Below are 12,013 nucleotides of genomic sequence, written 5' to 3' on the forward strand. Positions count from 1 at the left end.
TTGGCAGTTGGTGCTTGGACTGTTGACTGTACTCAGAACCCAAGAGCAACCCGAGCTATGACTCGGGTCTTAAACAAAGACTGTTTTAATGGGCCTGAGTCATCTTTGCACATAGCCTTTTGCTTTCCCTGGACATACAAGGGACAAAGGTGTGGATACTGGAACCCACCCTAATGCTGGCTCCCTGTCAATGAGCCGGTAGGTGTGGCACCTTCTCTGCATTTCTTCCTCCTCTGAGGCAGCACTCTGGCCCGGCCTTTCCTCTATTGACATCCACTAGCCAAGATGGCGCTTCTACCTTGTGTGGTAATGCCTCCCTAATGACATTCCTCGTACAGCACCTCTGTGTTCCATTCATCCCCCTCAGGCGTTCACACTGGGATGCTACTGTGACCGGTGACCCCTGTCTCAGAAAAATGTTCATTCATTTGACAACTATTTCCTGAGTGTCATTTACGTATTCCCGTTTCCCTGGGCACCGTCCCTAGGCCCTTGCTACACCAGAACCTGAGAAACATCTCTCTCTCTCAACTTTCCTTTTATGTGCTTGTGTGTGCATGCGTGTACATGTGTGTACATGTATGTGCATGTGTGTGCAGGCCTGAGGTTGTTGTGTGGATCTTCCTCTAGCACTCTCCACCATATCCATTCAGGCAGGGTCTCTCAATTGATCCCAGAGCTCAAAGATATGACTAGTTTGGCTAGTCAGTTTGCTCCAGGATCCTGTATCTCTGAGCCTTCTAAACACTAAACTTATGGCTCTACAGCTATGTCTGCATGCTGTATACATGGATTCTGGGATCCAAACTCTGGGCCCTCTGCTCTCAGAGCAGACACTCTAACCACTCAGTTATCTCCCAAGTCCCTCAGATCTCATTTTTGTCTCTTCCCGAAACACAACGCTGACATGGTTTAGAACATTTGAGAGACAAAAGGGACTTTCCCAATCACTGAAACCTCCGTCCTGCTTTACGGGTCAGCAGGGAGTGAGGTCCCAGGCCTCAGGGCAGCATTTCCTATGGTTCCTTGCTTATTCTATTCATGCGGACAGCATGGTTCGGTGACCTCAGGCAAGCCTCCTGCCTCGGTTGTAGCCTTCAAGACTGGGCATCCTTTTACTCTAAGACTTTTTGGTTCTCCTTCACACTGTCTTCAAATACTCTTGGAATTCCACATACACCCACATTAGAATACATCCTGTGAGTGGTGAGGTCAGAGAAGACAGACACCATTTTGCATCTTGACTGTTGACATCCATACATTTTAAAGAAAAAAAATTAGGATTTTTTTTTTTTTGCCTTCCCTTGTTCCTCCTCTGGCTTGCGAAGGTTCTTTCTCTGTGTGTCTGCTGCATGTGTGTGTTTCCTTATCCCCAATAAATGCCTGCCCCTCCCCCACAAAAAAACTGCTAAAAAATTATGTAATGGGCATGTATGGGTGCCTGAGTGTATACTGATTTGTGTACGATGCTTGAGGCAGCCAGCAGAGGGCGCTAAATCAACTGGGACTGGAGACACAGCCGGCTGTGGGCCACCGTGGGGTTGTGGGAACCAAACCCATGTCCTCGGCAAGAGCAGACAGTGCTCTTAGCCACTTTCAGCTCATAGACTGGTGTGCACGTTGTGGGAATTAGATAACTTTCAGCCAGTCGGATTGTTTTCCCTTTTGTTCTCTTTCATATTTCATATTTTTAAAGATTTATATATTTACTTACTTAATTTATTTATTTAGTTTTTTGTTTGTTTGTTTTGAGACAGGGTTTCTCTGCCTGAACTGGAACTTGCTCTGTAGACCAGACTGGGCTTGAGCTCCCCAGTGCTGGGATTAAAGGTGTTACAAATTTGTTCACACTGGGAAAGCAGGTGTGGTAGGAACGGGGGAGAGGGCATTGACTCCCTGGGACTGGAATTGCCATTTGGATGTTGGAAACCAAACTTAGGTTCTCTGGAAGATCAGGGTGCGCTCTAAATACCCAGCCATCTCCATACCCCCAGGCCTTTACTTTTACTTTTTATTTATTTAGTTGGGTTTTTTTTTTTTTTGAGTTAAGTTTTCATGTAGCCCAGGCTAGCCATGAATTATGTAACCAAAAGTGACCTTGACCTTTTGACCTTCCTTTTCACCAGCTTCTGAGAGCTCGGGTGACCAGCAAGTCCTCAGGTCTCAGGTCTAGAATATGCAGATGACTCTGGATTGTCTGCTAATAAAGATCAATGTCAGGAGTGGATGATGATGTAAGGACTGGAATCATCCACACCCCCACGGCAGCTCCTCAATGAGGAGACTTCCTGGTAATACTACCTACAGGTCCAAGTGCCTCTTGGTCACGCTGTAGAGAGAATGCCACACAATCCCAGACCTCCGTCTTTCTGAGATAAGTTATTGTGGGAGGTGAGGAGGTGCTTGTGCTCCCAGATGGGCCCAACACTAGGATAAACATGGAGGGCTTCCTTTGGAAGGAAGGGGTTAACCTGTTACCCACCAGGAAGGCTGGGAGCAGATGAGGTTAACAGCCTGGTGAGCTCAGTGCTACCTGTGTGGCAAAGACCACACCAGACCCCTCCACCCCCCTTCGTGAGCTTGCCAATCATAGAACCCACTTCATGGAAGATGTCACATGTCCTTTACAAGGAGATTCTGTGCACTCGTGCCTTAAGCTTACTGTGCTCACAGGGTTGAGCTATTACCACCAGAAAAACTTTCACCAACTGTGCTGTGCTTAAATATCCCCTGAAAACTACTCCGGTCAGACGCCTGAAATTTAAACCATCATCCACTACTGAGTCGTGTAGAACCGTGCTACCTTCTCACCTCCTGCAGATTGTTACTCTACGGCCATGGTGGTCTCAGAGACCCCCTCACAATATGTTCTCAGGCCAATGGCATCCGTGATGTGGAAGGCTCAGGAAGGATCTTAGAGCAGGAGAGAACACACTCCTATGAGCCAACCAAGTGAACGGTGGGACAGACCAGCCTGGTTTAACTCCAGCTCCTGCCTGCCTAGAAACGCATTTCATCTTTTACTAAAGGAAGGGTTTAGCCCAAACCAGGGAATGCCTTCCTTCCGCCTACAGCGGGGAGTCAAGTCCTATGTTTCACAAGTGCGCAGGGAACTCTGTCGCCTTTCCTAGCAGCTGCCTGGAAAAGCCAAAACACACTAGCCACTTACTAGCCTGGGAACAGAGTGCAGGCAGAGCAGAGAGGTCAGAGGGGTCAGAGTGACATCGCTCACCATGCAGTCGTCAATGATTTCTGCCAGGCGTGTCCGGTGTTTCCGCCCTAGCCGCATTATCTTCTTCCAAGTGTAGTAGTACTCCACGCACTGAGCCACTGTCTTGGACTTCACCTGCCGAGAAAGGGCACCCACCATTAGCCCCAGTACCTGATGGCAGGAAGACTTTGGAATCTTTCACCAAGTGGATCTTGGGGATTGAACTCAGATCACTGTGCTTGGCAGCAAGCTCCTTTACCCATTGAGCCATCCAACAGGCCCCCTACTATTCATTTATCTTAGGTCTCGTTCCAGAAATTCTCTATACAGGCATCAACAAGCACAGCATGTTCTTATCTGACAGCTTTCCTCACGGGAGGCAGCAAGTGCACCATAAACACTGTTTTGTGAGGCAATAACCTTTACCCACCTTGGAGTTTCATAGACTGAAACAGATGCTCTTCCATTTAGAGGGCCAGGGCGCTCAGCTCTTTGAATCACTGACTCTCAAAACCTACTTATGATCTAGGTGTGATGCACGCCTGTGAGTCAAGCACTTGATAGTGCGGACTCGGCTCTACAACCAGTTCTAGGCTAGCCTGGGCCATGCGAGACCTTGTCTCAAAATCAACCCAAACCAATGTATGAAGAAGACCTCAGCAAGAGGAGAGAGAGAGAGAGAGAGAGAGAGAGAGAGAGAGAGAGAGAGAGAGAGAGAGAGAGGTGTAAGCACTGTATGTGCAAGAGCTTCCCTAATGTGGGGTACAAGTTCTGCCCTATGATGCCCCAGGTAGCTTTTACCCAAGATGCTTCAGTCCAGATGTGATGGTGGCACGTGCATCCTTGGTTACATACTGAGTAGAGGGGCCACCCTGGGATACCTGAGCTGGCTCAGTGGGTAAAGGTGTATGCTACCAAGCCTGAGTTGGATCCTTGAGACACTCTTATGAGTTATCCTCTGATCTCAACTCCTCATAAATACTGTAACTAAAACACCAAATACGTGCGAGACAAGAAAGGTCGGGTTTGGATTAAGAGACTGCACCTTTCCTGGCTGCAGTCCCTCACTTGAGAATCTTAGCTGCTCTAAACCTCAGGGTATTCTGGATCTTAGGTTTTTGGATTTGGGATGCTCAACTGCATATGTATTTTGGAATGAAGCATTGCTTCATTAGTTCATAGGCCTCTATGCTCAGGTGGGGTTCAAGTCACCCAGATATGGAGATGACAGGGTGGGGACACAGCCACTTACACAGTGAGAAGAGGTGGATACCACAGAAGTCTGTTGCCTTCTTCAACATCCACCCGTCATTTGGAATTCCTACACTGGAGTTGTCCCTGAGATATGAGATACTGCCCCAGAGCCCTGGGTTATAAACCACATTGGCTGGTAAATGCCACACACAACTGGCCATGGAACCTAAGGGCAGGGGCGTTAAGGATGAGGTACAGGCAGAGTGCCACAGTCTTAGTGTGGCTTGTCCCCAGAGGGCTCGTGTTTTGGGAGCTGGTCCCCAAGGTCTATGAAACCTCTAAGAAGTCAGGCTGGTCAGGAATGACAGCACAGGGCTTCAATTCCAGTTTTCGGGGAAAATAGAAGCAGGTAAATCTCTGAATTCTATGCCAGCCTGGTCTACATAGGGAGAAGTCGTCAAAATGGGTGTGGGGTAGGGTGGGGTTAAAGGTCATTAGGCTGTGAGGAAAAGCACTACCCTGGGAAGTATTAGGTGTGTATGTGTGTGTGTGTGTGTGTGTGTGTGTGCGCGCGCTCACGCACGCACATGTGTGATGAGTAAGACAGAGGTGTGCTGCTCTATCACTCTCTGCCTCATTTCTTTAAGACATGGTGTCTCAGTGGACCTGGAGCTCAACTTGGCAGTCAACAGGCCTCATGGATCCTTCTGTCTCTCCCATCAAAGTGCAGGCACACGCGCAGCCATGCCTGATTCCTGAGGTGGCAGGGATCTGACCTCCAGCCCTCCTACTTGTGCAGCAGGCAGTCGTTCCCTCAGAGCCTTCTTCCATGTCAAAGGAGTTCTTCAGAGAGCAGTTGTCCCCAGAGTGAGCCGACCCTCAGTGGCTCTGACTTCCTTCTGCTTGTGCCATCTGCCATTAAGTCCCCAGCAGAGGCCGAGCCAGAGGGGCTACTACGTCCTGAACACTGGGCAGCCACAGCGGAGGCTCTCCCTTTAGAAAGCTGTCGGATACCTTGAGACATTTGAATTTTATGTCTAAACCACTCTTAGCCAATTAAAACCTATGAAATGTGCTGTCTATTAATGTCTGATTTCCTCTGTGGGCACCTCACCCCTTTCCTCTTTCTGGTTTTCCTTTAGAGCCCAGGGCCTCATGCATGCTAGGCAGGCACTCTGCCGCTAAGCTGTACTCCAACCTTTGGGGGATCCATCCGTCCATCCATCCATCCATTCATCCATCCTCTATCTATCTATCTATCTATCTATCTATCTATCTATCTATCTATCACCTATTTTCTGTAAAATGTTATATAGTTATCATTGCCCCTCGTTTTTGATGGTGGGGGCAAAGAATTGTTTTTTTGAGACAGTATCTCACTATACAGCCCAAGATGGCCTGGAGCTTGCGGTGTAGACCAGGCTGGCTTTGGATCCTCTGCCCCCAGAGTGCTGAGATTAAAGCTGTGTGCCATCATACCCAGCTGATACTATTCTTATCATTGCTGTCATTATAAATGAGTCTGACTGCAGAAATTTTCATACTAGGTAAGGGAGGACCCCGTGCCTCCCTCCCCTCTCCGTGTAAGACCATGGAGAATGCTGTCAGAAACACCATCACTTGCCTAGACATGCTACCAGGTGGAGGCTGAGACTTGGCATCAGTTCCCAAGAACCCACTTAAGAGAAACAAGCATGGTAGAGCACTCTGTTAAGCTAGCACTGGGGAGTAGGAGACGGGGCTCCCTGGGGCCTACCAGCCAGCCAGCTGAGCCTGCCCGGCAAGCTCCAAAGCAGTCAAGAGTCTGTCTCAAACACAGAGACGGACAGTGGGGACTGGAGAGGTGGCTCAGTGGTTAAGAGCACTGGCTGCTCCTGCAGAGGGACCCAGGTTCAATGCCCAGCACCCACATGGTGGCTCACAACCGTCTGTAACTATTCTAGGAGACTGGATATCTTCTTCCTCACTCTGCGGACACGAGACACACATAAAGGCCAACATCCATACACATAAAATAAAAATAAATCACTAGGAAGAGATAAGGGGCCATATCTGAGGAACAATACCCACGGTTATGCTGACTTACACACGCACGCACAAACATACGTGCCCCCCACAGAAACCTCAATACAGCTGAGCCTCAGCAATCTACACGTTCTTTCCCTTCTCGTGTCCAGTCACACCAGCACTGGCACTATGGCGCCCCTGTAATGACCACCATCATCCTTCACAATGGTGGAAGACAGACCTTTTGTGGGGATGTTATAAAAGCAGCAAACAAAAATATCTCACTATCGTGACGTTCGGAATCTCAAAGTTCCTTTCAAATGAGCAATGGGGAGAAAGGCTTACCATCTTCTGTACAAAAATAAAGTCTTTGCTGTAAGTGGCCAATGCTTTATTAAACAGTTTTCTTTCTAGGGACGTCCACTTGTCAGAACCTGGAACAAAACAGAACTTCTGTTAGGGACAGTCTACTCTCTCGCATCTCCCACACCCCAAAACAAAACTGTGGCACAGAAGTGTTGCAGACCCACCATCTCAGCACTCAGGGGGCAGAGTTAGGAGAGTCAGGGGTTCAACCCCAGCCTGGGCTACATAGTGGATTTAAAGTTTACCTGTGCAACATGAACTCCTGTCTCAAAACAAGAAAAATGGAAACCCTTGTTTGAATACAAAGCTAGTCTAGAGCCTGGAACAGTGGTATGTGCAGGAGGACCAAGTCCAGTGCCAGCCTGTGCTACATGGTGAAGCCTTGCCTAGGAAAACCAAACAGTGGCCTTTGAAATGCAGTAACCAGCAGCCCTGCTCTGGATCTGGGCAAGCCACTAAACCCAAGACTTCAGCTTTGTAACCAGTGAACGGCAGTCATAGAACTGTCCCCACATTAGATTTTTGTGAAGACTAAAAATCCCGTACTAAAGCTTGATGGGGGTGGGGATGTGAGTGCCCATTGGTGAGGCCTATCCGTAGCGTTTACTCAACTCTTAAATTCATGAAGGTAAGCGCTCATGTAGTTACCGATTCTCAGAGCGTGGCTAGGTTCACAGACTCCATCATTGCAAAGCCTAAAGGCCATGGTACTCAAGGTGACAGCTACAACCATGATGGTAAATGAGGGTCTGGTGGGACACAGAAGGATCCCTGCACTCAGATTAGGGCCAGGGCAGTCGGAAAGGTTGTAAGGTGGGGAAAAAATACCACAGTGGAGTTTGAAAGGTAACACAAAAGCCAGCCAGGCAAGGAAGAGATAGAAGGGAATTCTGGGGCAGGAAAAGTCAAGTGCAAAGTCAGAGACAAGAATAATCCAGTTTATTCTTTCATTCATTATGTTTATTGGGTGTCAGCTATAATTGAGGAAGAAAGAGCTATCAGGGACTGTGCATGAGTGCACACGCGCGCGTGCGTGTGCATGTATGTGTGTGTGTCTCAGTGGGTAAGAGTGCTTGTTGTGAAAACAAGATGACCTGAGTTCAAATCCCCAGCACTCATGTTAAAACATGCATGGCCCACACATGCCTATGTCGAAGGCAGAGACCAGTGAATCCTACAGAACGACTGGCCAGCCTGCCTTGTTGAACCATGACACAGAGAAGGAACACTGCACTCAGGTTAGGGCTGGGACAGTTGAAAGGTCATGAGGTAGGGAAAAAAATCACACTGGAGTTTTAAAGGTCACACCAGGTGACCTATTACTATTATGTATTTTCTTTTAGATTTATTTATTTATTATATGTAAGTACATTGTAGCTGTCTTCAGACACACCAGAAGAGGGCATCAGATCCCATTACAGATGGTTGTGAGCCACCATGTGGTTGCTGGGAATTGAACTCAGGACCTCTGGGAGAGCAGTCAGTGCTCTTAGCCGCTGAGCCATGTCTCCAGCCCCAGGTGACCTATTATAATCACTCAGTCCAGATGGTGGCAACTGCCACAATACCATGAACGGAGCTTCAGAATCATTGAGACCCTGCCCCAAACAATAAAGGAAGATGCCTGTTCTTTCTGACCTCTGCATGTGAGTGAATGCCTGAGCGCAAACATACACACACGCACGCACACGCACACACACACAGCTAAAGGAAGCCGCCATTTAACAATATTTGCTACACTCCAGGTGCTAAGTATTTTATACTCACTAGTTACCAGGCTTCAACCCACTATTTATGTCTCGCTGATCAAACCTGATTCATGGTTTTCCCTTACTAGGAGAGTAGGCTGTGCTGAGGAGAGACTGGATTCAAAATGGAATGGCTTATTTGGAGCAAGAAACCAAGCCTAGGTGGTGGGAGGAAGGCTTGCTGTGGTCTGGAGAGATTTAGATGTGTACTTCTAGCATCAGGTTATAAGCACGGTCCATGGGGTGCTGGTGTTGAGTGGTGGTCCTCTGAGAGGCGGGGCCTGGAAGGAAGCCATTCCCAGCCCCTCCCCAGTGACTCTCTGGCTCGCTGTCTCACCAAGTGATGTCTCCCTGTTATAATCACCCTGCCCAGATGGCGCCACGTTGTCATGATGCCCTGCCCATAGGGCACCTAACCATGGACTTAAAAAAAACAAACTATAGACAAAATACATCTATTTTCTCCATGAAACACTCAACCTCAAGCATTTCATGGTAGCAACAGAAAACATAGGCCTCTTAGTCCTGGGAATGCTAGGGCCGGTTCAACCACCGCAGTGGGTACATAGATAGCCACAGTTTGTTCTTTGTCTCTCAAACTCTTGACATCTTGGATTCCTGGATGGCATGCTGACAGAATTCTGTCTCCCTTCTCGCATCTCTTAAAACTATGGTTTTTCTTTGTTTTTCCTAAAGAGGTCTCATGGTGTAGCCCTGGCTGGCCTCTTACAGATCCTATTTGCTTTTGCCGCCAAGGTACTGGGCTTATAGGTGTGCACCACTGTGCCCAACCCCTTAGCATCTATACAGTTTTCCACTGTACTCTGGTCATCTGACAGGACATAAGGAGAGGCAATCTGAATAGCATTTTCTATTCATATATATATATATACACACACACATATGTATGTATGTATGTATGTATGTATGTATGTATGTATGTATCTCTCTCTCTCTCTCTCTCCATCCCTCTGTGAATCAAGAGAGGGCAGACATCCTAGGACTGCTGAGGGAGTGCATGACTCAGCGATGTAAATGCAGGTGTCTGAAATAAACACCCTTTCTGCATAAATCCTTGCTGGGTCTTCCGCCAAGAGCTCAGGTTCTCGTCTGAACAGACTAGAGTCCGCTGACTTTAAAATCACTATCCCACCATCCTGCAAGGTTATATCCTTACAGTTTTGAAGAGAAGGCTCTGAGGGAGCGTCTTCAGATCCGTCTTCACTCCATAGTGTGTGCAAAGCACAGCAACTGTGTGTATGGGGTGGGGGTGGAACATCTGTGCTTTTATAGCCATCCGATAATGTTCCTCAGATTATGCTGAACATTCTGGGCCTTGGGGGACGGGGAAGAGGGTTTCCAGCTCCTCTCCGCTGCTGGGGAGGTCCAAAGAGGATGAAGGCAGAGATTAACCAGCCAGCGAGTTTAGTGGAATGATTAAAGACTAGTCCCGGTTCCTTCAGGTGTCCATCAAGACAGTGAAGAGGTAAGAGGGTCAGAAAGACAGCGCCGGAAGCTCAGTCACAGCAGCTGGTAAGGGGAGGGAGCACTGTGCTGTCCCCTGCGATTCAAGGATGGGTGGCTCTTGGATGCTCCCTCAGATGCAGCATCAGGAGATGCTGAGATGCCCACCCCAAGCAGGCCAATGAAGATGCTCTCCAGCTTTTCTCAGAGTTATTGCCACTTCTCCTGGAGACGTTGGCAGGGTTACTCAGTCTTCTCAAGCCAGCCAGTGTGGCATCTCTATGGAGGCCACACTTAGCTACTGCGCCTTGCTGGGCTCATTTTTTCGCTGCAGCTCCAAAGAGCAGTGCTAAGTTCCCAGCTCTGCCTACTTTTGAGACATCCACACCTTTGTGTCCATAAGGCTTGCTGGTCCGTCTGCTGGGCAGGAGTCTCCACACTTGAAAGAATAAAAAAAAGGACCTCTTGGGGGCGTTGCTGCTCTGTAATGACCTTTTCTGTCTCAGGTCTTCAGTTGTCCAGGAAAACGATGGAATGGTGGCTCTCTTTCTTCTCTTGTGTCACTCTTACTTTGAGGCTACAGTGACAGGGGTGGAGCACAAGCCTCGAGAGCACAGCTCTTGTGCAGTCCTAGGAGGTGTGAAAAGGACAGTGCTTGGCACACAACAAGTGGCCTCCTGAGACTAGGGACTGCCCCTGGGATTGAAGCTCCACCCTCGGGGCCTTGGATTGAGTTCCTGGTGTGGATAAATAACATCTGAGCACGCTCCCCAGATGGTATCACTGGGCCGTGACGAAGGGGACGACTTTGGTGAGGAGGGCTTCTGCTGTGCGTGTGTCCCCGTCAGTTCTTCCTTCTGCGACAGCAGGGAAGTCTGCTTCTCAGTTTCCTCACCCTTGGGCACGGGTAGCCAGTTGTGACCAACACTGTTTGGTCATAAGCAGTTGCTCAGTGGATGCTCCACGTCTCTACGGGACACTTGAGGCAGATCCTGTGTCAGCTCCGGCTATGAATGGGACACATGTTGTCCCTCTGATGTGTGGCTACTTACAAGGCTGCCTGCCCCTGCTGGAGCTCCTGGCTTGGTTTCTCAAAGCTCTGCCTCTCTCTGTAAGATCTCTGCTGCCCTCCAGCCTGGCAAATGAGGTTAGTGGGCTGACATTCCCCCAGACTTACTCGCTCCACCTGGGGATTCCTGGCTATTGGGCTATGATCAGCAGGGGCCCTAACAAGCCGATTAAGGCTAATGACAAAGAGCCTAATTAACTGGATGAAATGGGCACTACTATGGTAGCTAGAGGCAAAATGCTCAGAGCTCTGGTTGCTGGGAAACAGCCTCTGTATGGTGGCTAATTTGGGGCCAATCTATAGCAAATCCAGGCAATTAAAAACAGACATTCCTGGGGCAGAGAAAACTTGGACACAGTATCTTTTTAGAGGGTCTCTCTGGCTTCTTTTCAGGATTTAAAAAAAAAAAAACCACCCAACTTTTATTGATGTCATTATTGTGGTTACAGCAAAAAGACGGGCTCACTGTAAAAAAAAAAAAAGGGAGACTTTATGTCAGATTTTCAATGTCATACAGAGTTATTTATAGCAGGTAAAGGTCAGATTTTATTTTTCTTGGAATGCAAGCTGCTACCCAAGTTTCTTCTAGGTGCAGGAAGGAGGAAGGGCCTCAGTCTGAATCCGTATTTTGAGTTTGTCACTAAATAGTATTTTTGCAAATGCTGTGTCAGGAGAGAAAAGAGAAAGTACTGACCCAGGTCCTGCTGTAAGAAATCTATTATAGTAAAATAAAACAAAATAGAAGGACCCACAGCTGTGTTCTTTGCAAAGTAATTCTCGCAAGTACATAATTCTGTCTCCTTATTAACCTTGGGCAGCTTCCAGGACAAGAGCCTAGACTCTTCTGATGGAAAGGCTGTCTCTCCCAGGTCTCATCTGTCATTCAAAAATCAAGGCAGGGTTTGAGGCCCCAGTGGGTGCTTGTGATTGTGATGGGACATGACAGAAATCTTC

The 12,013-nt window shown here is 48.2% G+C and overlaps 1 protein-coding gene across 23 annotated transcripts in view; it reads right to left on the reverse strand.

Moving 5' to 3' along the window:
- Positions 1-12,013, reverse strand: part of Trerf1 (transcriptional regulating factor 1) — a 224,059-nt gene that overhangs the window by 13,951 nt on the left and 198,095 nt on the right. For all 23 annotated transcript variants that reach the window (XM_039083499.2, XM_063267092.1, XM_063267090.1 and 20 more), the window contains 2 exons: positions 6,758-6,846; positions 3,233-3,346 (listed from right to left, as the gene is read on the reverse strand). In XM_039083499.2, the coding sequence (XP_038939427.1) occupies positions 3,233-3,346; positions 6,758-6,846 (203 nt within the window). The remainder of the gene's footprint in view (positions 1-3,232; positions 3,347-6,757; positions 6,847-12,013) is intronic.

Source organism: Rattus norvegicus, chromosome 9 (assembly GCF_036323735.1).
Source record: "Rattus norvegicus strain BN/NHsdMcwi chromosome 9, GRCr8, whole genome shotgun sequence".
Classification (NCBI taxonomy): domain Eukaryota; kingdom Metazoa; phylum Chordata; class Mammalia; order Rodentia; family Muridae; genus Rattus; species Rattus norvegicus.